The sequence below is a fragment of the Varanus komodoensis genome, unplaced genomic scaffold (assembly GCF_004798865.1).
Source record: "Varanus komodoensis strain SLA01 unplaced genomic scaffold, ASM479886v1 scaffold8, whole genome shotgun sequence".
NCBI lineage: Eukaryota > Metazoa > Chordata > Lepidosauria > Squamata > Varanidae > Varanus > Varanus komodoensis.
The window spans coordinates 7,648,947-7,674,358 of NW_025336481.1; the positions used below are offsets into that span (position 1 = coordinate 7,648,947).

The 25,412-nt window shown below is 45.1% G+C and overlaps 1 protein-coding gene across 4 annotated transcripts in view; it reads left to right on the plus strand.

The window, feature by feature from the left end:
- LAMA5 (laminin subunit alpha 5) overlaps positions 1-25,412 on the plus strand; it is a 194,416-nt gene that overhangs the window by 107,810 nt on the left and 61,194 nt on the right. For 3 of the 4 annotated variants that reach the window (XM_044455407.1, XM_044455409.1, XM_044455410.1), the window contains 19 exons: positions 178-312; positions 780-842; positions 1,004-1,144; positions 3,235-3,372; positions 4,016-4,150; positions 6,696-6,830; positions 7,715-7,852; positions 7,977-8,032; positions 9,599-9,698; positions 10,890-10,942; positions 11,334-11,439; positions 13,083-13,182; positions 14,808-14,964; positions 17,693-17,822; positions 20,867-21,009; positions 21,089-21,195; positions 22,296-22,449; positions 23,448-23,608; positions 24,617-24,725. In XM_044455407.1, the coding sequence (XP_044311342.1) occupies positions 178-312; positions 780-842; positions 1,004-1,144; positions 3,235-3,372; positions 4,016-4,150; positions 6,696-6,830; positions 7,715-7,852; positions 7,977-8,032; positions 9,599-9,698; positions 10,890-10,942; positions 11,334-11,439; positions 13,083-13,182; positions 14,808-14,964; positions 17,693-17,822; positions 20,867-21,009; positions 21,089-21,195; positions 22,296-22,449; positions 23,448-23,608; positions 24,617-24,725 (2,261 nt within the window). The remainder of the gene's footprint in view (positions 1-177; positions 313-779; positions 843-1,003; positions 1,145-3,234; positions 3,373-4,015; positions 4,151-6,695; positions 6,831-7,714; positions 7,853-7,976; positions 8,033-9,598; positions 9,699-10,889; positions 10,943-11,333; positions 11,440-13,082; positions 13,183-14,807; positions 14,965-17,692; positions 17,823-20,866; positions 21,010-21,088; positions 21,196-22,295; positions 22,450-23,447; positions 23,609-24,616; positions 24,726-25,412) is intronic. The other variant, XM_044455408.1, reaches the window with a different exon arrangement.

Consider the following 25,412-nt stretch of genomic DNA (forward strand, 5'->3'; position numbering starts at 1 on the left):
CATACTATTTAGGAAGATGAGCAGGAGGGAAATCTTGGACTTGCGATAGTACCAGGAGAGCTGGCACTTTAACCCGCTGAAGAGAAGCCTTGCCAATCCTCCTGTGATCAAATGAGTGATCCCTGCTTTTGACTTGATCTGGCATAGGGGATTCTTAGTGACGATCTTTCTTTCTAGGTTGCAATTGTGAGTCAGACTTCATGGATGGCACCTGCGAGGACCTCACTGGCCGCTGTTATTGCAAGCCAAATTACACAGGGGAGGACTGTGACGCTTGTGCGGATGGTTATGTGGACTTTCCACATTGCTACTGTATGTATTGACATCATTCGTGTTAGTTTCAATGAGCCTGGATGTCAGTCTTTTTAATGGCAGTGGTGGAGCATATTCAGGGGCCACTCTGGTACCTGTCTCTTCGATTATTTTTAGCAGAGGTAGCTGCTGCCTTCTAAAGCAGCCTTCCCCAACCTGCTGTTTTCTAGTCCTTTTGCAGCAGCCTCAACCAGCATGGCCGATAGTCAGGAATACTGGGAGTTACAGTGCAAAAAAATTGGAGAGCACTAGATTGGAAAAAGCTGTTCTAAATATTCAGTTCTTTCAATATTGTGTTAAGATAGCCAGAGGAATTGGAAGAAAAAGGTGGGATTGAATAATTTTTGAATTGGAGTGTAGTACTGAAATCCCAGAGGGACTTTTGATAGTTTAGATTGGTGTTTTCTGATGAATGACTTTTTCTTGACCTTAGAATTAATGTTTGTACCATCTTTCCCCTCATTTAGCAGTGCCAGTTTTCTCTTACAATGATACTGGAGAGCAAGTCCTACCAGCTGGGCAGATAATAAGTAAGCTTCTGATTTCATTTCTTTCTTTCTGAAACTAATATACTTCCTGTTATTTTGTCTGACCATGTATTATCAGTTCCTCACTGAAGATCGGGATGCACCACATGGACATACAGCTGAATTTCTTTTTCTCCCTCCCTTTCTCTCCCCAAATGTTGCAGACTGCGACTGCAACGTGGCCGGCACCAGAGGGAATGCCTGCCGGAAAGATGCTCAGATTGGGTTGTGCTTGTGTAAACCCAACTTCCAGGGGACCCAGTGTGATCAGTGTGTGCCTGGGTATTACGGACCAAATTGTCAGCGTGAGTAAATGAAATTCAAGCAAGTGCTGTTAACCTGCACATGAGTTTCTTCTCTGAGAGATGAAAGCGTAGGCTTGCCTCATGCAAAAGCCAGGTTTTGAAATGTGATCAAAGAAGAGGGAGAAAAGTGGCTTCAGGGAAGGAATTATTATTATTATTATGATTATTATGATTATTATGATTATTATTATTATTGGCACAGGTAGCATTGAGGTGGAATTGAAACAGAACTGCATGGTTCCTTTCTTGAAAATTGTTTCTCCTTGGTTGTATCTCTATTTTACTGGGCCGGATCCAGGTCTGCTCAGACACAGAGTAAGTTAGGGAGGAGAAGATGCCAGGTGAATGTCAGAATGAACTTAAACCCCATTGATTTCAAAGGATGTAGTTAACATTGGGCTGGCCCTGGATCCAACACACAGTGGGGCTGCTCACACACAACTCTAAGGAACACCATGAGCCTACCTTTCTTTGCTTGTGCCCTGTGTTCCTACCTTAGTGAGGTACCAATTTATGCGTAGTCTGTGCATGGCTCCATCTTCCCTTCAAGTGGTGGCATGTATCCCATCAACCCTCTCGGCCGGGAACCAATCCCAGCATGCACTACCCCTGCCTCTGCTGCCCGCCTCTCCCCCATTGGCCTGCGTGCTCCCCTGGGCATGTTCTCAGCTGGCCGCCTCGTTTTTTAACTGCCTCCGCCCTCCACAGAGCCCTTGTCTGCTCAGTGGAAGCTTCTCCATGGAGCCTTGTTCTACTCATTAGGGTAGCGCAGCTGCCTCTGTGGCTGCAGCTCCTTGTCTGGACTCCCCAGACATGCCCTCCGATTCCTGGGCTGAATCACTCCTCTTGCGCGCAACCTGGCTGGATGGCCAAGATGCCCGGATGGCATTCCTGGCACAGCTGTCACATACAAGTGCACTTTCCAGTCCCACATAAGAGGGGGCACCACATGCTCATGCAGGAGGCTGTGCCCGGAGGGGAGATGGCAGCTCGCCTGTGCCAGGTGGACAGGATGGGCATCTCAGCAAACCGGCCAGGAGGTAAGTAGGAAGGCGACTGGCCAGGCAGCGCACATGGTGGTGGGGCAGCTGGGCATTAGGGAGCAGCCAATCAGGGCTCTGAATGCCGGCAACTCGGTTGTCGCTAGGTGCACAGGGCAGCGGAAAATAGTGGCTGGAATGGCTGTGGCCTCTCGTGCTGTTGAACTCGTTGGCCAGAAGGGGGAAGTTGCAGGAAAACATTGTAACCAGCTTCACATATAATGAGAAGCAAATTGTTAGGTTACCCATAGTATAAATACTTACTCACTCCACTAATCTAATAGGCCCAGTTACTTGTATGCAGCTTGTCATACATTTGTATGCAATTGTCTATCAAGCTGAAATTAAGCTTTCTTTAGAGTGTTCACATTAGATAAACTGTTGCAACTATTTTACACTGTACTGGGGAACCCCATGAGTGGATCAGGAAGGGCGGAGAGCAGGCAGTTCGTTGTGCAGAGCAGTACAGAGCCCCAGGCGGGTGCTGGATGGAAAGTGTGCTTAGTGCGTATGTGACAAGAGCAAGGACGGATGGGCTAGGTCTGCCGTCCAGGTGTGGGCAGCGTGTGCATTCCGCAATCCTCTGCAAAGCAACATGGTGCCGCTTCGTGGTTGGATGCGCTCATGAGAAAAGGAATCCTTGGGGATTGTTCAACGTGCTGCTGCTGGAAGGCATTGGTTTAGAGCTGGAATCGCCACCAGGGCCGAGCGAAACCCACCCCACTAAGGCAGGTACCCCATCGGTCAGCCACCTACAGATTAATATACGATTAATATACTCGCCTTCTGAACAGAGAATGACTTTCCTAGCTGCCCTGCGGGAAGCATGCTGAAGCCTCCACAAAGGGAGGCAAGAGAATAACAAGGGGAACCTCCCAGTGCAGTTCTTTATGTGTCTGTTACAAAGTAAGTTCAGTGTGGCGTTTCCCAAGTAAGCGCATGTGGGATTTCAAGCTGAATCTCGAGTCAGAGATGTCTGATGAAGAAGACGGGGGCACGTGCAGCGCCGTGCGCCAGACCAGCCGCGTGCTCACTTTCTTCTCCCGGCAGCCTGCCAGTGCTCGGGAGCCGGCTTCACTGAGGGCACGTGTGACAGTGAGACAGCTCAGTGTCTCTGCCGGACTGGATTTGAAGGATATGCATGTGATCGGTGTGCTCCTGGCTATTTCAACTACCCACTGTGTCAACGTGAGTTCTCAGATACAAATAACAAGGCCTGTCATAAATATAGTCTATGCAGGCCTATTTTTACAAGGTGCATAAGGTTCTAGACCTCATAGTTGCAAAGGGAACTTTGGACATGTGCAGGCAGTGTGCAGTGAAGTCTCAGAATCCTGGGGGGACTTAAAGTCAGTCGCAGGCTGTTTGGTAGTTCCATCTTTCACTATTCTTTTCCACTGGGCTCCTGTTTCCTTACTAGTTCTAAAATTCCTTCCTTCCCCATCTTCTTTATCTTCCATTTTAGCCAGTATTAATCAAAATGTTCATTATTAGAAAAACATGAACTGGAAGTAAGAAAAAGTATGCCCAATCATGAAATTATAGGGCCATGTGTCTTCATCGACTATGTCAGTAAGAGAGCATGTTTTAATATCCTCAGTAGAAAAGTGGCTTTTTTAGTGGAATTTCATAGATGTGCAATGCATGGAACAGAAGCTCTGCTGCACGTATTGCAAAAGGGCCGGGGCTCCCAGATGCTGCGCTTGCATGCATGGCAGTATCTGGCATCCCCGCAAGGAGGGCCGGTTTTCCTGGGCTCATCCATGTAGCGATGTGGAATTCTCCCCCTGAAATAGCAAGTTTCTGAACCTGGCTCTTCCTTCCATTGTAGTTTGTGGCTGCAGTGCGGTTGGCACATTGCCGGAAGGCTGCGATGCTTCTGGGAGATGTTATTGTAGGCCTGAGTATGACGGGCCTCGCTGTGACCAGTGCAGCTTCGGATATCATTCGTATCCTCATTGTCAAGGTACGCCAGTTCGTGAACAAGCTGGTAGGGAGGAGAAGGCGTTTGTAATTGGTGGTGAAAAATCTCCATGCAGATCAAGAACTCTTCCTGCCACTGCTTTTTCCCAGCATGTGAAATGAGGGCAATGGTGCGGTAGTTTGAACACTATTTGGCATTGCCCTTCTTTGGGATCGGAATGTAAACTGACCTTTTCCAATCCTGTGGCCACTGCTGAGTTTTCCAAATTTGCTGGCATATTGAGGTAGCACTTTTACTGCATCGTCTTTTAAGATTTTGAATAGCTCAGCTGGAATACTGTCACCTCCACTAGCTTTGTTGTTGCTCAGACTTCCTAAGGCCCATTTGACTTCACACTCCAGGATGTCTGGCTTGAGATCAGTGACCACCCCATCATGGTTATCAGGGACGTTAAGCTCTTTCTTGTATAGTTCCTCTGTGTAATCTTGCCACCTCTTCTTAATCTCTTCTGCCTCTGTTAGGTCCCTGCCATTTTGGTCCTTTATCATGCCCATCTTTGCATGAAACGTTCCATTCATATCGCCAATTTTCTTGAAGAGATCTCTGGTCCTCCCTATTCTATTGTTTTCTTCTATTTCTTTGCACTGTTCATTTAAGAAGACATTCTTATCTCTTCTAGCTATTCTCTGGAATTCTGCATTCAGTTGTTTGTATCTTTCCTTTTCTCCCTTGCCTTTCACTTCCCTTCTTTCCTCAGCTATTTGTAAAGCTTCCTCAGACAGCTATTTTGCTTTCTTGCATTTCTTTTTCTTTGGGATGGTTTTAGTTGCTACCTCTTGTACAATGTTGTGAACCTCTGTCCATAGTTCTTCAGGCACTCCGTCTATCAGATCTAATTCCTTAAATCTATTTCTCACCTCTACTGTATATTCATCAGGGATATGATTTAGGTCATACCTGAGAGGCCTAGTGCTTTTCCCTACATTCTTCAATTTAAGCCTAAATTTTGCAACAAGAAGCTCATGATCTGAGCCACAGTCAGCTCCTGGTCTTGTTTTTACTGACTGTATAGAGCTTCTCCATCTTTGACTGCAGAGCACATAGTCATTCTGATTTCTGTGTTGACCGTCTGGTGATGTCCATGTGTAGAGTCGTCTCTTGGGTTTGCTATGACCATTGTATTCTCTTGACAAAATTCTACCAGCCTGTGCCCTGCTTCATTTTGTACTCCAAGGCCAAACTTGCCTGTTATTCCGGTTATCTTTTGGCTTCCTACTTTAGCATTCCAATCCCCCATGATGATAAGGACATCATTTTTGGGTGTTAATTCTAGAAGGTGTTGTAGGCCTTCATAGAACCGGTCAACTTCAGCCTCTTCAGCAGCAGTGGCTGGGACATAGACTTGGACTACTGTGATGCTGAATTGTTTGCCTTGGATTCGAACTGAGATCATTCTGTCATTTTGGAGACTGTATCCCAGTACTGCTTTTCCTACTCTTTTATTGACTATGAAGGCGACTCCATTTCTTCTGAGGGATTCTTGCCCGCAGTAGTATACCTGATGGTCATCTGAATTAAATTCACCCATTCCTGTCCATTTTAGTTCACTGATTCCTAAGATGTCAGTGTTCAGTCTTGTCATCTCTTGTTTGTCCACGTCCAGCTTGCCTTGATTCATGGATCTTACATTCCAGGTTCCTGTGGAGTATAGATCTTTGCAGCATCGGACTCTCCTTTCACCACCAGATACATCTGCAACTGAGCGTCCTTTTGGCTTTGACCCAGTCGCTTCATTCTTTCTGGCGCTACTAGTACTAGTCCTCTGCTCTTCCCCAGTAGCATATTGGACACCTTCTGACCTGAGGGGCTCATCTTCCAGTGTCATATCTTTTTGCCTTTTGGTACTGTCCATGGGGTTTTTATGGCCAAGATACTGGAATGGGTTGCCATTTCCTTCTCCAGTGGATCACATTTTGTCAGAGCTCTCTGCTATGACCTGTCCATCTTGGGTGGCCCTGCACGGCATAGCTCATAGCTTCATTTTCATTTAATTAAGACATTTATATCCCGTCCTTTGCAGTGGCCTCAGGACGGCTTACAGAAATAGAATAACAATATAAATAACAATATGCTCTTATAAATAGCATTAAAACATTGCACAGTAAAACAATTCACAACTTTCTTTTTTCTGTGCTAGCAAGCTTATTTTCCGAATCAGTAATTCCACTGAGAGTGTTTGGGGAACTAGTATCAGCCTATAATTTTTTAAAAGGAGGGGCATTTTGATATATTAAAGCCCCTACAAATATTATTTTCTCTAGGACTTAATGCCAAGTATTATCTGGCTCCGAAGTTACACATATTCATAAATCTTGGTCAAATATTCATAAATGTTAGTTCCCTGGACATGGCACAGATGTAGGAATCTGTCTGCTTGGGAGGAAATGCTCAGCCCCCCAGTAAGAGTTCTGTGACATTTGGTTCCATTCCATCTGGAAAGAAAATAATATTTTTCTAGGTACATGAAGACATTAATGGGCCTTTGCTATCACCTTCTCAGTCTTTGCTGTGTGCTTTCCTTTGGCAGCTTGCTCCTGTGACCCCCTGAGATCCGTGGACAATGACTGCAGCCCCATTGGTCAGTGCCGCTGCCATTCCAATTACATAGGCCACACATGTAATCAGTGTGCCCCAGGCTTCTATGGGTATCCTACCTGTTCAGGTGAGTCAGTTGTCAGTTCCTGCCTTTTTTAAAACAATAATGTTATTTAAAATAATTTGGTCTGACTCTGAAATGATCACTAGTTCTCAGATCAAAGGTTAATGGAACTGGACCGACAAAATGCACCCGTGTTTTGTGTATTTATGACAGTTATGCTTCCCTTCCTCCGAAGATCTCGGGTGGTGTGCCCCGGACTTAATTTTACTTGCTGAATTACTATATCCTGCAGGCAGAAATGGTTTGCATGCAGCTAGCTGAGCACAGCCAGACATGCATTTCACGCTGTTACTCCCGATCGAACAAAATGGATCCTGATTCTGCAATGGCGTCAATTAGCACATTTTCTCATTTGCAGTACTGTATTTTTTTATCCTTATTAATCAAGTCATTGATTTAAAGATAAAATAGTTAATTTTCTACAAAATGTCAATGGATTCACTACTGCAGTAGCATGAGAACATTCCTGCTGGTCACTAGCAAGTTAGCAGGTAACACTGACCTTGGTAGACTTTTCTTAGGTTTGACATGTTAATCCTATTTAAGCTAAACTCTCTGAAATGAATGTGGTTTGAGTTTACAACCCATAGATTGTGAAAATTCAGGGGCTGTCACTTAACTTTAAAATATCTTCCGATAGCTTCCATCAGCCTCAATGGTAATAATTGGTATATCAATAGAATACAATAATGCAGAATATGACGTTCTTCCCTTGTTTTTAGATGATGTAAACATGAGCTGGAGTAGGTACCATCTTAGAACAAGCTTTTCCTTGTGTACTCGTATTTGATGTCTCCTGCTACCTACAGTTCTTGCGTGAAATAGAACTGAGAACCTTAATTTGCATCATAACGTTTTTTGACCTGTCCTGTTTGTTTTCTGGCCAGCTTGTCAGTGTTCCACAGAAGGCTCTCTCTACGGGACCTGTGATCAGGAGACTGGGCAGTGCACCTGTCGTCCTAGAGTAATAGGACTGCGCTGCGATGCTTGTATTCCTGGAGCTTATGGATTCCCACACTGTGAAGGTACCTCAGCCTATCCTTGTGTGGGGTTTACTGTATTACACAAGCCTACACCAAAGAACTGTGCATGGTGGTTGTGTTTCTTTTTAATTCATGTTCTTAACTGTGGGGTTTTTTTCTGTTTTAGTGGGATCTTGTAATCCTGCTGGGCTTGCAAATGAAGACCTATCCCTGCCACCAGAGGTATGTCCCACAGCGGTTTATTTTAGTAATGATCCTTTCTTATTATAATAAATTGAACATTATCTGTAGGGCAGTTTCATATCAGATAATGAATGACACAAGGGATTATAATTCTGTGGGTTGAGAAGATCCTACATTCAAGTCCTTCTTCTCTCCAGTTAAAAAAGATCATTTAGGAGGTGGGACCTCCCTCTGCCTGAGACCCTAGAGCAGAGGGAGACCCTAGAGCAGTGGTGGAGAACCTGTGGCGCGCATGCCACAGCAGGCACGCAGAGCCCTCTCTGCCGGCATGCGGGCCAAGTCGCCCCAGCATTGCCAGAGCATCTGAGCATCAGACAACAGTGCATATAGGGGCCATGTGCATGCTCGGAAAGGAGTCACGGCGCCAGGTGTTGACATTACAAGCTGTGACTCATTAGTCACAACTCGTCTGAGCTTTCCCATGACCGGTCAGTGCACTGCCAAGAATATATATATATATTTGCTTGGACTGGCTGTGACATGTTTTTTCTAAACTAAAACCTCATTTTTCAGGTTTTAATTGTAGTGTTGGCACTTTGCAATGAATAAGTGGATTTTGGGTTGTAGTCTGGGCACTCGGTCTCTAAAAGGTTTGCCATCACTGGGTTAGGCTTAGAAAAATGAGGTATCCTGGCATGATTTTGATGGTTGGAATGTATTTAGAATGGGCAGAAAAGTTGAGCTGTGCAGAAAGAGCAACTCAAGGAAGGCTTTTTCGAAATTGTCCTATTTTCCATGGAATGTTACCCCTATATTAGGGTTAGGGGTGTGCACCAGGGTAGGGTTAGGGTTGGAAAAACGAGGTGTCCTGGCATTATTTTGATGCTTGGAATGTGTTTAGAATGGGCAGAAATGTTGAGCTACTCAAGGAAGGCTTTTCCAAAATCGCCCTCTTTTCCATGGAAGTTTACCCATATATTAGCGTTAGGGGTGTGCAACAGGGTAGGGTTAGGCCAATGGTGGCGAACCCATGGCATGTATGTTCCAGTGGGGAGGCAGACCTCTCTCTGTCGGCACGCGAGCTCGTCACCCCAACCTCACCCCAGCAGCCGAGTGTTGGATAACAGCGCACACAGGGGCTCTGCGCATGCTCGGAAAGGAGTAGCGGCACCAGGCAATGACATCACGTGCCGCGACTCATTAGCCACGACTCATCTGAGCTTCCGCATGTCCAGTTAGTGCACTGCCAAGGATGTATTTGTATATATGCTGGGACTGGGTGTGAGTTGTTTTTTCTAAACTAAAACCTCAGTTTTCAGGTTTTCTTGCAGTGTTGGCGTTTTACGATAAGTAAGTGGATTTTGGGTTGCAGTTTGGGCACTCGGCCTCTAAAGTGTTTGCCATCACTCCCCTCAAGACTTGGGCAAGCTGTTCCCAGTCAGAGCATACTGGGCTTGAAAGACAGATTGGACTTGGTATAAGGCAGCTTCTGTGCGTCCATACTGTGTTACCTTTGATCCTGCTGGATTCTTCGAGAGGGAAAGAGATTTCGAGAGGAAAGGAGAGTCCGCCGACCCTCACCTCCACCATGTTTTTCCTCTGCAGGGTTCCTGTGAATGCCGGGCATATGTGGAAGGTGAAGCTTGCGATAGGTGCAAACCTCTGTACTGGAACTTGACTCCTGATAACCCGTTCGGATGCATAAGTAAGCCGTATCCCTTGTAACGCTTCCAGTCTGGCAGCTTTCCTGTGCAAGCTGCCAGATGTCCAGCCTCTTGCACAGTACCGTAGTGTCTAAGGAGAAAACAGTTCCCATCTCCCTGAGCAGGTTGCAGAAAGGTGCTGCCACAAGAGAGACCTTTTAGTCTGGGCCACAGCTAAACAAAAAGTATATTATTCTGGGATCCTTAAACTTGAATGTAATGAAGATTTAGTCTCCTTTGTAGCTCAGAAAATGGGCTCTGGAGGCATAAAGCTCGGTTTCAATCTAGCAAAAGCTCTCAAATTGCAGGTCTAAGAATTACCACTTCCTCAGTATTTGAGAAGCCCTCAACAAATGGTGTGCTGTCCTTTTAGGACAGTTCCACATGTCTGAAAGGTGATGCCAGGAATGTGGAACTTCTAGCTCAGGGTCCAGATCTGGCCCTCGGGGATTCCTCGAATGGTCACACCCCTTTCCCATTTCCCTTTTCACCCAGTCACCGCTTGTTTGGTACTTTCCCAGCTTTTGTGCATTCCAAAAGGCTGCCTCTGGTATGGCTTAGTTACTGGAAATAAGAACTTCAAACTGCAACATGTGGATATTTAACATATTTTTGGCTCCACCCCCTTTGCCTGTGGCCCTCCCTGCTGGTGGAATGTGGCTTCAGAAGCTTATCCAACATGGCATTTAGCCCTTGGGCTGAATGTGATTCGACATCTTTGCCTACAAAGTAAGAGCAACTATATCAGAAAGCCCCGTTTGTTCTTGCAGAGCAGGAATTTGAAATCACGATGGGGCTTGTCTTTGAGCCTTTCAATTTATTGCTGGCTTCTGCCATCCTGGTGTGCCAGAGCAGCCTTCCCCAGTCTGGAGCCTTCCAGATGTGTTGGACTACAACTCCTGGAGATGGGGGATGTTGGAAGTTGTAGTCTCACATATCCGGAAGGCTCCCTTTTGCAGAAGGCCGTACCAGAGGGTGGGCTTGTTTGTTTATTTCATGCACGCATGTACACATGCAAACACACACAAACATACAGCTTCCTCAAAGAGGTTGACTGGGTCATAAAAATGAAACACGTAACTATAAGAACACAATAAAAGAAGCACTAGTCTGTGGGTGAGCTTCAGGTTAACCTAGAAGTGTGCATCTTTTGCTGGACAGACCATCAGCTCGTTGCTTTCTGTTTCCCCCAGGCTGCCAGTGTGACACAATGGGGACTATTGCAGGTGTGGCTGAATGCCAGCAGGTAAGTTTTCTGCCATGTGGTGAAACCTTTACGAGGCTCCGGCTTGGCCTTAGTTTTTATTTACTTTGAACTGCAGCATTTCAAATATCTCCCTGACAGCTTGGACAGGATGTTATGCATGTTTGCAGTTTTGTAGGATCAAAAAAGAAAGCTGCTCTCGTAACTCAAAGACTCTCTCTCTCATTCTTGCCCTCCTCATCGTTTCTGTTTGCCCAAGAAATACAGTCAAGGTGCAATCCGATAGGCCTGCCATTCCCAGCATGCCCCGGCCATAATTCCTAGGCCTTTTTTTTACTGAACTGGCATAGGACAGTGCCATCCATCAAGAAAGGCTAGCTGCTGTACGTTAGTATCACGAAGTCGATTTCATTATGTGATTGGTGTCTCCTAGGGTAACGGACACTGTTTTTGCAAGCCCAACATCTGTGGCCAGTTCTGTTCAACCTGCAAAAAAGGATACTACAACCTGGACGGTGGGAGTTACTTTGGCTGTCAGGGTATGCCATTTTTTCCTCATATGCTGGCATAGTCAGTGCAAGCGTGAATCATAGCCGCCCTTGGAGCAGTGGTCTCATGTGGGATGGGTCCAGATGCATTGCCGAAGATTTTGCAGCTTCAGCTTTGTATGAATGAGAGTTGAGGAATTGTGTCTCCATTTTATGGAAAAGAAAATATGTACCCAAGGCTGTATCTGTGCCCACTCATCTCTGTTAAATTCTTAAGGATTTGATGAAGAATCATGATAGGATGGCTCTTGCTGTCTCCATGCTTCTTGAGTTGTCTGCATGACTGTATGTACTTCATTGACTTTCCTGCCAGAAAAAGCAGCGCCTTGAATTCTGCCCCAAAACAAACAGGCTGCCTGTTCAGTTGGTATAATATGGTCAACAAAGTGTGTAGAAGAAAGCAGTCTAGCGTTTTGCAGTAGCTGCAGTGTCCAAACACTGCAAGGCAGCTCCATGAAAACTGAGCTGTGGTAATCGAACGGAAGGTGATCTAAGTTATGGCCAGGCCTGTCTTCTCTATGAAAGGGCACAAATCGCCCGTCTACTCACAGCAATAACCTGACCCTCCAGAGCAATGCCAGGTCCTGGGGAGGGTTGCGCGGGGGGGGTGGGGGGGTGGATTTCTAAGCCCAAACTCAAGCTAAGCTCCAAAGAACCATTTGCTTTTGTGTTCTTCCTGTGCGTAATTTTCCTGTCTGTGTGATGTTTTAAAGTGTAAATTATTCTGGGATCCAGTTGGAGTTGGAAAGCAACTCGGGAAGAATTTTATAAATAAATTCTTGCCAAATTTGAACACAGCCATTGGAGCATCTTATTTTTACTACTCACCTGGCCAAGCCTTTGTTTAAAAGTATGTGAAATTTGAAAAATAGAGAGGGTGGCTTTGAAGGGACACCTTCTAAAAACTGATGAAATAAAGAGGTCAAGTGCAGCACAGATCAAAGGGAAGGAAGTGGAAAAGAAGTATCAGGGAAGTATGATGAATAAATAACGAGATACACTGAAGCAGTTTCAAAATAAGATGAGACAGGAGGGGTAAAAATAGTCAAGTTGAAAGGAATTAGATAAATTTTGTTTACACATCATTGCTAAGAAACCTTGCTTTGAATGCTCCCTGCTTTGTCAGACACTTCAATTTAGATCTCGAGAGAAGGGGAGTAGCTTGCAGATCAGATAGCGCACTATATTAGCAGAGCAGGTTGTGAAACTGTTCTTGATTTATAATAGAAGGAGGCATTCTAAAATAGGCTGGATAAAAAGCCCTCAGTGAAGGTTGTTGTTGTCCTTCACCTCTAACATGCACCTCACTGGCTCTGAAAAGACCGGGAGTGTCCCCTGCTATCTATTTTTATTAAGGATACAAGACTGTATCCTTGAATGGGGCTGAGGGACGATAGGCGAGCCACGATGCAAGGCTTAATTTAGGCGCTTGGTGCAAGATGAGCACATGGTTCAGAGCTGGGAGGCAGTGGAAACAGATCCAGGTAGGGCCAGAGGCCAACATGAAAGCAGAGACAATGGAATAAAAATAGGGTGCCACGGTGCTGCCACTCCCTTTGGTACCTGGCTTTGATGGATGTTCTTTGGAGCCCATTCGCAGCTGTGGAATGTAAACTTGTGCTTCCTGTCTGCAGGATGCCACTGCGACATCGGCGGGTCAGTCGGTCCTGTGTGTGAGGAGAAGACGGGATCCTGCCGCTGCAGAGCGAACACCCAAGGCCCGGCATGCACTCAGTAAGAGTTAGTAGACTGCACCTGTGTTACTGCAGGACCCGCTAGGGGGTTCACCTTCTTGCTGCTGGATTTCAAACCTTTCTTTAGCCTTCTGCGTTTTAAGAGTGGAATGGAAGGTATGAGTGGGGTCATTTGGGAAACAAGCCTGTTGACAGGAAGCTGTGCAGAGATGCTAAAGGCAGAGGGTTTGTCTCTGTATGCGAATCTGGGCGTGTGGATTTTTAATTTAGAAAAGAGAAAATATGCCTAAAGAGGACCAGGTTACAGTTCAGTAAATTATGAAGAGAAACAAAGGCATTCTCTTCTCATCCCTAACCCCAAATGGGTTGTCATAAGTTCAGGACACAAGTAAGAGAAAAACGATTTATGTAAACTAATGTACATAAAAGCCAATTATCTGTATTTCAACGTAAATGGGAAAGGGAACTCAAAATAGACCTGCGTAGGCAGAAGTGGGATTCACTCTTCATCCATGTGTACCTGTACCCCTTTACTCTTCCCCATTTAAATGAATGGTTACCACCCTTTCCTTTGGGGAGGGCGCAGTGAAGGACTTGGGTCACCCCCCTTCAGTCTTCAGTGTGGATGGTCCAGGATCACACGCTGGGTGTGTGCGCGAGTGTCTGCTGTGTGTGTGCACACATGCACACACACAGTGTGACCTCTTCCACCTCTTCTGTTCTATGACCCCTGGCTTCGCAGTATACATACTCTTCATAGAGACTCCAACACATAAAATGATGGAATATTTTGTATATTAATTGCCTGTATGGAGGTAATACTTCCTATCTTTTTATCTCAGTTAAGGGATGCTTTAACCAGCAGTTCCCATTCTTATTAGTTAGGGACAGATACCACATCTGCTAGTTTAGATGGCTTAAAAAAGGATTTCATTTATTTTACCTTAGTATTTATATACGGCTCCATTCCATAGAGTCTGGGTGGTATACAAGAAATTAAGGAATAGCTACATTTGGCTATGAAAAATTACACCTAAATATGTACAGCATATCTGTAACTAACATGCTTAGTTAAAAATGTGGACCCTCCATATTCAGAGGCTGCCCAATTTGGGTGGTGGGGGGAGGAGCATGGAGAACAGTTGAAGGGATAAAGCATTTTTCATTTTTCTGCTGTTTTAGTGCAGCGACCCATGAGAGAAATAGCTGCTTTTGCAATTAGTAAGTTCCTGGACATTTAAAAAGAATTTTAGTCTCCCTCACCTCAAATTCACTTCCTGCAAAGGGGATAGCCAGTCTGCGGAAGGCATTTTGTTCAATTCTAGTTGTGCTCCATTAATGACAGAGAGGGCACATACAGAGGGATCTCTGGCGCCATGGTGCTTTCCAGGGGCTTCTGTGGGCAGGCTTCATTTTCTTCTCTGGAGACCCTGCTTCACTCTCTGTTGCAAGGGCTGATGTATTTCATCTGAGCATGCAAATTGCGTAACTTTGCTTCCGTAATTCTGGGCAGGGATTTTCTCGAGAGGAACGCAAACAGTTCAGACTGAATATATTGAACACATACAAGAAAGAGATTTTGTTGACTTGCATAATCAAGCGGAGGCGTTTGTGGTGCAGGTGGAAATGAAGCTGTAAAGTACACACCTCACATTTTATCTGCAGACCAGCAAAGGACCATTATATCCCTGATCTTCACCACCTGAAATATGAGCTTGAAGAGGGAACTACACTGGATGGGAAGCCTGTTCGCTTTGGCTACAACCCTCTGGAATTTGAGGATTTCAGCTGGAGAGGATACACACAAATGTCTCCCATCCAGGTAAGCCTTAGTCCTCCACCTTTTGCTTTGGACAGATGCTAAAGGCATCTTTGAATGTTATGAATTTCATACAAGTAAAGCACTGCTGAATAGCACAAATGTGTAGATCATCACATCTAAGGACCACACATTACTATTTTGCTGCCTGTATACCTACAGGAACACTGTGCTCAGACACAGTTAGTCATCGTGGGTACAAGCTACATTCTTACTCTGAAGTAGAGACATGATCTATGCATGGATCTCATGGCCGTGGATGGGCTTTCTCTGCTGGAAAGTTGCAACATTGGAAGCACCTTTGAAGGGGAGTGCTTCATGCATTTGTGTGTATGTCTGCAGTGGGACCCTATTTGCCTATTAGGAATAGAACAGTTGGGGTCCCATCACCGGAACTAATTAGGTCTGTCTGAAGAGAAAGTGGTTAGGCAGAAAGTATGTAAGGAATTGCCAGTAAGCAAACAAAAGGAGGTCTCCTAGGGGGGAAGTCACCACCCGTTTCCTGTCTCCTTGTTGCAATTCTGCATAGCATCTCCCTCGCCCACAAAGGAAAGGAAAACTCTCCTATCCTTTTTTCCCCCTGCAAAGTATGTGGCTTTAGTTGCTTTTTTGTCCGTTGATGAAGGTAGCTGATTTCTTGCATGACTTGATATGAGCAAATGACAAGGGGCTTGAGACTGTAACATCCACTTTGCTTGCTTTCTGGAGATAAATTTCTTTTTCAAAGTCAGCACAGACCACAAAGAGATTTGCGTGCACGTGTGGTCTGTGTGGTTTGTTGGGAATTCTGGTGATCGGCTTTGTTCGTTGGAGAGGCTTCCCAGAGGAAAGGTATTCATTGCCGGATGCTTGTGTCCTGAGGCAAAAGCTTTGTAGGAGTGCAGAAGGACCTATTCTCCTTTTTCTGTTTAGATTTTGATGGGATGCGCTCACGATTTCTTTTGAGGCCTTGTTAGAACCCCCCTCTGTTTAGTAGCCAGAGCCTCAAAATAGTTCTCATTCCACAATTGAAATGTTGTTTTCAAGTTGCAAGTGAGTTTTGGAAGGTAGACTATTTCCGTTTCTTTATGATAGAAATTGCCACCTTTCCCGAATAAGAATAAGTTTCTAGAACTAGAATAAGTAGTTCCTTGTTTAGCCTTCCTGGAAGCATAGCTTGCGCTAGTGCAGCATAGCGCCACAGGTCGGTTTGCACGTGGCTCCTTAGATTTGCATGAATTTTGAATGTCAGCCCATTGGTGTTTCCATCTGAATTTTAATCAGCCAGTGGAACTGATAAATGTCCCAAATATCCATTCTCTCCAAATCAAGACATGAACATAAAAGTCAGGGAGGGGATAGAAAAGAAAACTAAATTTGGGGCTCATCGTGGTCATATCATTTCTAAGTTCTTTTGAGATATTTGAAAGTTTGCATGCAGTACTAACTTCCCAGCATGTTTTGTTGGTATCAGAACTGAGCTTTCTGCATGATGATTTTAGAGGGTGGGGAAACAGTGAATTCACAGGCCACAGCTGTATTGTGAAAATCATAAGGGTTTATACATCTGAAAGCATTTTATGCACATCTGCTCTCAAGAGAGATGTAGGTATAGCGAACTGCTTCTACGCTCATCAGGCTGATGCCTTTCCAGATTCATGGATACACTTTCCATGTATTAGTTTTAGGAACTAGTTGCTGCAGTGTTCCCATGAGTTCAGTTTGGAAATTAGGAAGCAGCCTTCAGAGTCTGCTGCCAAAGGCCTGTCGTCATCCTGTTCCCCCCCCCCCCCGCCCCCAAAGTGCCAGCCTGGTGCCTGGGGGAGCCCATGTGCAGAAAATGGGTGCCGCTGTGGCCTCCCATTACTGCTAAGAGGCAAGCGGCCTCTGATCCCAGTAGTCAATGCCAGTCTTACCTTCCGTGAACTTGTCTAGTTTCCTTTTCAAGCCATCTAAGCTGGCCACCGTCAATATACCTTGCAGGAACAAAGTACAGATTCCAGCTAGTTTCTGTGTGCTTCCCTTCAGAAATCACCTTCTTTCCTCTTCTCCCTGATCTCCTTTTTCCTTCCCTCCACTCCTGATGGTGGAGCGTGCTTCTCCGGCAAGACGTGAGAGACGGCCTTGCTGGAAGGTGCAGCGTGTGATGGTTTCGCAGGCATCCTTCCAGGCCACCATTTGGCAATAGCAAGATGGGGCTGGCTTTGTTCCTTAACCGCTTTGGCATGCTGCTTTTGGGAGCAGGACTCCAGGACTGCCGTGCTTGAGCTGGTGGCTGGTGGCAGGTGATGGTGGAGGTTATTTAAGGTGTGCTCTGCTTCTCTCCCCTTTCTCTCCCACCAGCCCAAGGTAGTGGTGACCCTCAGTGTGACCTCCCCTGACCTGTTCCGCCTCGTCTTCCGCTACATCAACCGGGGGCCTGCAAATGTGGAAGGGAGGGTCTCAGTCCTTGAGGAAGGAAAGTTTAATGTTTGTGGCAACTGTAAGTGCATTTTTCACTTCTAGACTAACCCCCCCACCAAAATCAACCAGCGAAGGAGCTGAGCTTTGCTTTTCTGCAAAACAGCATTTCCGCTTCCCTCCCCCAAAGCCACTGCCACCCAATTGCATAGATTTTGGACTTCTAGGAACATTGGCAATTGCAAAGGGGCGGGCATCTAGAGAGGCAGACAGATAGAAAGGCAGGGAGGCAAGGTGCTTGGAGCCTCCCTCGCAGTGATATGTGCCCTGTTTGCTTTTTGCCTTTCTGCAGAACAAGGTCAAAGTCACAGTGCATGTGAGAGAAGGAGAGCTCTATCTCTTCCACATCATTCTGAGATATATTAATTCAGGGGGTGGCACTGTGTATGGCAAGATCACAGCTTCTCAGCCACGAAGAAAAGGTAAGGAGCCCAGATTTTCCCCCAGTTGGCAGCGCTGTTCCTTGAAGACTCCATACTGCATTTTGTCCTGCAGTTTCTAGAAGTCCTGCTCTGTACTTTTTATCAGACAGATGTTTTCCGAGGCAGCAGTCCTGTGCATGCTTACTAGAAGTCGCCCTCCTTGAAATCAGTGGGTTGTCTTGGTCAACATGGATAAGATTGTGCAGGAAAAGCATCCCAGTTTTGCTGGGATTGTCAAATGAATACGATACCTCTTGTCTTCATACCCTTGCACTAATTCAGAGTAATTGTTGCTATTCTTTTAAATTAAAGATTTGCCTGCAAATCAAGCAACTTATGGTCACCAGCAGTTCATTCCTATTCATTTCAGGAAATTTTATTGTATAGAAAACAGGAATAATTCTTTACTTTTGTGTTGAAGGGTATGGATTGGATTAGTAATAATAATCCTTAAATTACAGCTTTGACAACACTTTTGAGACTGTTGACCAGAAGATAAGAGAGTTGCTTTGTTTCAGTTTGGTATAAACACGGAAAAATATTGCTAATAAAGAATTGCATTTTGAAGGGCTGAGTATATATATATTTAGATAATAGTATCCAATGCAGTTGTATGCTTGAAAGACAAGAAAATTATTGTTTTAATTCCATGCTTTGATCTCAGGAGGAGTCAGGGAAGATTCCCCTTCCTTCCTTCACAGCTTGTATGAGTGGGATGTAATTTAGCTCTTTGCAAATGTGGAACATGTGAATGTTGCCCAGTGTTGTATTTAGTATAGAATGTGATAACTGCTGCACTTCCTAAGCCCACTTTAAGTTCTCGATTCATGCTGGCAACAGAACAAACTACAAATCCTAGTTGAGTCCTAGCCTTGAAATATTACGCTGGGACAACAGGAAGTTTTCCTGAAAGAAGAAGCATCCTTTTTGTTAATAGAATTTGTTTTAGTTTTTGGCAGTATAATTGCTGTCTTCAGGGGTGCACATTTCCAGTGTTATGGATCCAGAAGAGAAGCTCTTGAGGCTTTTGGAAAATGCACCTTCACGGTTTTTAAGTGGGTAGTGCTTCTTTTATGCAGACTTTCATAGGAACAGTTCTAAAATTCACTGTTTAAACAGTGAATCATGAGGCCTTTTATTCAGGGGCTCAGATTGTTGTGGCTACTCAACTCCTGCAGCTGCCCAGTCAGTTGCCTAAAATTGCTCGCAGCCATCTGCTCACAGTGAAGTGCTCCCCTTGGGTAGCCCAGCAAGGCTTCAACTAGCTTAAAATGCCTTGTCAGAATGACTTCAGTCATTCACCCCATGAAAAAAAAATCCATCAGGTTTGAAGCCAAATGCAGTTTTAGTTGTCTGCCTACATACATCTAAGTGTAAAGCAAGAAAAAGGTGCGTGTGGAGCTGGAACGAACAGCTGTGAATCCTGCTTGCCGTATCACTTGGGTGTGGTCCTTACCAAAAAATGACCAGGCTAGTGGCTATTAACAGTGGACTAGTAAATTGGCTCTGGGTTTAATGTAGTAAAGGCCACCTTTGTTGTTGTCCTGCGTTGTCTCTGACATGGTGACCATATGACTGAGTGCCCCCCAGAACGCCTACCCAGGACAGCCCTGCTCAGCTCTTCTAAATTCCACGCTGTGGCTTCCCTTATGGAGACAGTCCATCTCATAGTTGGCCACTTATTTTAGTAATAACCATTTCTGTAAGAGACTAGGCCTTGAGTGATTCACATGTGTGTTATATGTCTGTTTGTTTGCTGAATCCCTTTAGGGTGTCTACCCTCACAGGGTAGCTTACAAAAACATCGCAAGAGACTGTAAATGTAGTCACTTGCTTCTCCCATCTGCCTCACTTGACCTTCCCTAAAATTTTCTCGAACATGTTTTCATTGTTGACTGTACTCGTGCTTATTATTTATTTATTTCTAGCACCCCACCTTACAACAACCAAACTCTCTGGGTGTTTTACACAGTTCATAAAAACAGATGATAAAAATACAATAAAATCTCATAAAATAAAAGTTTAAAGCAGCTAAGAACAAACCCCAACCCCAGAAACAGACCATAACAATACTAACAACAGCAAAGAATGAGTGACTCTGTGAAATGCCGAGTGATCCCCCCCCCCTCACGCCCACAGCCCCTGGGTGGCTAAGTCTTTAAAAACCTTCGAAAAGAGAGCCACCGTAATCTGATGCTGAAAAGATGACAGATGCTGCACTAACTGGGTTGCAGTGGGAATGTTATTCCATAGATGAGGGGCCACCACCGAGAAAGCCCTCCCCCTGGTTGCCACCCTCCACACCTCCCTTGGAATTAGCACTTGGTGGAAGGTCCCAGAGGTTGAGCATAGGGTCTGGGTGGGTTTGGTTGGGAGTGGCGCTCGGTTAAGTATTGTGGTCCTAAGCCACATCAGCCTTTATAGGTTAAAACCACCTTGAATTGGGACCAGAAGCATACAGGCAGCCATTAAAAGCAGGCCAGAACTGGTCTTAGTTATTCAAAAATGTGAGTTCCGGTTATTAATTTGGCCACCACATTCTGCACCAGCTTCTGAACCATCTTCAGAGGCAGCCGCATGTAGAGTCTACGGCAGCAATCCAGTTTAGAGATTACAAGAGTATAGACTACAGAAACCAGATTCATTCAAAACATCTTGTGTTTCAGGGAGTCTTCATCCTTTTGTTAGCTTTTGCAGAACTATCAGAACCACTTAGACATAGAAATTCTACTTTGAAAGGCATCCAGACACTATTATTTTAAAATGAATAAAATTGAAAGTTGGCACTATAATTTGCTGATGGCATCCTGTTGATGTCAGAGTGGGAATGGGGCCAACGCAAGATGGACGCATGTGGGACATGAGGAAGCTGCTCACCGCTCACACGCGGCCCCTTTCAGTTGGCATGACGGAACTACAGAGAATCACAGAGTGACTGGCCCCCCATTTTGTAGCTGGGGCAGCTCATTCTCAGCTCCTCCTCAGAAATCTTGTACACCTTTCGAAGCCGACTTCAATACCCATTTTTCTTTTCCTAATTACAGGTACTGAGCAAATGAAGCAGATTGTATTTGCACCTGCCAAAGAGCCAACCTTTGTCACTGTTCCTCAGAACAGCTTTGGCGAGCCATTCGTGCTGAGCCCTCAGGTGTGGTCTCTGGTCATTGAAGCCGAGAACGTACTGCTGGTAAGACCATTCATCCCTTTTTCCCTGGGACAGAGGCAAGCCGAACCGCGAAGTCTAATACTCAAACCCTTCCTTCCAGGATTACCTGGTCCTGCTGCCCAGTTCCTACTATGAGGCTCCAATACTGCAGATGAAAGTCTCGGATCCTTGTACTTATAGTCCAGCTCCGGAACAAACAGGTCAAAAGTAAGCTTGCTGTTCTCTTCATGCTCCCAGATTTAGCTTGGATTGCATTTGGGCTCAAGCAGTAAAGCTTACCTCTGTACGACTGGATCCCGCTTCATTAGACTTCCCTACCCCTTCTTCCCATGGCAGTTCCTCCAGCCGCCGGGAATATAATCAGGGACTGTGGCTGGAATGAGCTGCGGTGTGTGTAGCAAGGAAGAGGGATCTCTCGAAATCAGGCAGAGGGTCCTTCTGTGAACGGGCCCTTCCCCTCTCACAGGTATGTTGAAACCAGTATGTTGTACCCTCTCTTCCCCTCTCCATCTCGCAAAAGAGGCAGGTCGTGGATCCTTCACTTAGAGTGGTACAACATACTGGTTTCCACGGGGCATTGTTAAGGCATTTATGGCTGCCTTTCAAAGAGGATTCTATGGTTTTGAGCAGGAGTTCATGGTTGTGATGGGCAAGACCAAATGCCGGGACATTTAGAGTAATATAGGATACCCTACGGAATAGCTTTCCAGAGCCTTTCTTTGGACTGTGAGCATTTATGATATAGAAATGGTAAAAGTGGTGGCTGCAGACTTGCTACTGAGATTCAGGAAGCCTAACTGTGTCCAAGATTGAAACCTAAATGTTTAAGTATTTCTGTGTCTTCTGTGTGACGTATGAAGACTTAGCATTTCCAAAGTAGCTATGAGCCTTCGGGGAAAGGTAACGTGGCCACAGTGTCCTTTTGTCACTGTTACTTGCAAGTTTTTGCTCCTGCCCCAAACTAACTTCAGAAAGCACAATGCATTTTGCTACTTTCCCTCCAGATTAGAAGGGAGCAATTAGTGCTCTTCGGCCTAATTTCCAAAGTCTTCTTTAAGCAGTCAGACCTCTGGCAAGAGCAATCTGGCTTGTCCCTAGTGGCCCAGTGGGCAAGGAGAAGGAAGAAAAAAGTGGGAGGGCAAGAGGAAGAGAAGAGGGGGTGACTCCATCCAGCTCTGGATTTGGCCATACCTGCTACTGGCCTCCAAGAGATTACCCCTGTGGGGATGTGGCTTTCTAAGAATATTCAATAGTTTATTCTAGCAGATACCTTGATACAGAAAAATGTTCTTTCCTGTTCTTTCTAGTTGCCTGCTGTATAAGTTTGTGCCTGTGGAACAGTACCCTTTTGGGTCAGGGGAAGACGCTTTGTGCAAGGTGGACAACAGCTTACCAAGACCCTGCGTGAGGGGGAAGGTCTCCCCTACATCCCCTGACTTGGTGGTTTGCAGTGGCAGTGATGTAAGTGGTTCAACTTGGAATGCCCTTCCCAGCTCGAATCCCCCGGATAGTGGAGTCAGCATCCTCCAAGTGCTCCTCGAATCCCCCGGATAGTGGAGTCAGCATCCTCCAAGTGCTCCTCGAATCCCCCGGATAGTGCTCGTCAGCTTTGTAGGGCAGGAGCGGACAGGAAATAAATCTCTGGAAGTTTTGGACTTCAGCTTCCAGCATCCTTCACCTTCCAACACGGGCTATGCTTGCAGGGTCCTTTTGGAGTTGAAGTGGAGAGCATCTGGAGAGCTGCCCACTGTCCTAGAGGCATCTGCTTGGTCACTGGGAAGCAAGATCCTGAGCTGACTGCCTCGAATTTGCCTTGATCTTGCTGGGTCCATCTTATACAGGAAGCAGTGTCTTTGGTTCAGCCTCACAACTGTAGCCTGCACACACCTGCCTCTAAGGCTGACCTTCTTGATCAGTAAACAAGTAAATTGAGAATTCACAAGTTTTGCTGTCTTCTAGTTTGAGGTCTAAGAAATAGAGTTTGACAGTTTGCCTAAGTACACTTACTATGGAGGAAGTCCTGCTGAACAGAGTGGGACTTTACTTCCAAGTAAATACACATAAGTTTGTATTAAGGGATTGATACCAACAATAACTATTTTTTCCCACAGAAAAGCTTTTATTTACATGGAGTTATTTACACAAAAATCTATATATTGGAGTTGTAATTAGAACAGTTTGCTGAGCTAGATAATTAGCTTGCATCTTGCTTCTGCCTGTTGTTTTTTTAACTAGAAAAGATACACACACTTTTCAGGTTTGGTTCCATGTTCCAATGTGTCCTTCTGCACCATAATTTTCCCAGAACATTTGCTTCTTCAAATGAAAATGTTATGTCAAGAAGTCGCCCATATAAAGTGTCATGCAGCGTATATTGCAAAGCAGAGATTCGGAGCAGAACCTCCTGAGATGTAACCAAGTTTGCTTTACTCCTTAACTCTGCTTTTCCTTGGACGCAGGTGGAAGTGCAGATGTGGGTTGGTGTACCCCAATCAGGAAGGTATGCGCTGCTGGTGGAATATGCCAATGAGAATACTCCACAAACAATCGGCGTGGAAGTGAGGTCACCACAGCATGTCGTTCATCAAGGCACTCTTACTTTGTACACCTGCAAGTACAGGTATGTTCACAGATAGGAAAGATGGGAGAATGTGGACCTACTTGAGGAAGATGCACTCCCATTACATAGTTTGCTAAGACAGATCTTTTGCTACTTCCAACTACTGTTAATATTATTGGAGCAATTCTCAGAATCTGCAGTATTGAGTTGAGAATATGTATCATGAGTTGAGAATATGTATCATGTACAACATTCGTGCTTATAACTTGGTCAAAACAAATATCTGATCAACAATACATAGAAACATAGAAACTGAACGAGTCAGAAGGGGTCTCTTGGGCCATCTAATCTGACTCATGGCTCCAGCCGGCTCTGCTCATGACATGCTAATTTACTTACAGAAATTGTAAGTACCAACTTACAATTTCTGCTGGAAAAGAAAAAGTCCAAAGGAAGGGTGGGAATGACCATTGGCCTTCTGGATTTACCACTTGCTTTTGAGGCTTGTGCCAGAGAGAGATGAACCAAGTGATACAGAAGCTGCAGTACCACCATGGGCAGGACACATTCCCTACAGAATCACTTGGTAGGGTTGGAGAGACAGTGGGTTGATAGTTGGTTGTTCTGTTTCATCACTGAGTATCCACTTCGTGCCTTTGCAGTCTAATGGTCAGAAGTACACTAGCATGTATCGCAGTTTGGCAAAAGCTGTGTGCCATTTAGAGTATCACTGTACCAGAAATCCAGTCCAAAAGTCCACACCCTCGAAACAGGGCCCAGCTTGAGAGGAAAGTAGTTCAGGCATCCTGATGCCCTGTATAAACAAACCAGACAGCACGTATATAAATAGCAGATTGATTACATTGTCTGTGACCTCCATTTTTTAAAAGCCTCCATTAAGACAGTGGCCTTAGTGATAGGAAATGATAGCCTGGGATATCTGTAGGAAGCATCCCCCTTCCGGTATTCAGAAGTATGCCAGGAACTCTTTATTGAAATCTTCAAGGAACAGCCGCATTTGGCAGCATAAGACCATGTCTGAGCTTGACCATCTCTTTTGTCTTACAGTTTCCTTTGCCGTGGTGCAGTTTTAGATTCACTAAATCGCTTGGCAGCTTTTGAACTGAGCACAGAGGCGACAATTAAATTCACTGCTGATTGGGCGCATTTCTTCTTGGTAAGGCTACCCTTGCAAGCGGAGCATGCTTACCTGTGGCAAAGATCTGCAGCAAACCTGAAAATGCTAGGGTGGGTATTTTAGGGTGTTGATGGTGAAGAGCTGTGGGACTGAATTTGGACAAGCTTTGGTAGAGGTTTCTGAATTTTCAGTCTAAACCCAATGATAATAAAAGGCTTTGCTCTCCAGGAACAGTCAACCCGAAGAATGGTTTGTATGCTGGAGGAGAAGCTGAAAAAGTCTTAAGGATCTGTCTTCTGTTGTCCCCATCTTTCCATTCCCTGCTTACCTAGAAAAGAGTCTATTTCCTTCCTCTGCTGTCCATTCCAGCTTGTTCTCTTTAGTCTCATATTCCAGAAATATGTGAATCTGGTTTCTGGGAAATAAATGGATGCTGATTTAATAAAAAACATGCAATCTGGCTGCACAATTCCAGTGAAATTATGGAATTATTGCCTTGAGTGACAAAGCTGCATTCTCTTGTCTGATAGAGGGACTGAAGAAGCCCAAGCAAAAAACACTGCAGCAGGCTGATAAGTGTTAACTTATATTATACTAATATATAATATATTATATTGACTGCCTATATGCATGATCTGCTTGACTGGGCAGTGTGACAGGGCCCAGGCTAGACTGCCATTCATGCCTGTGTCACGGGGGGAAATGACAAGATCGAATGCATCTTGT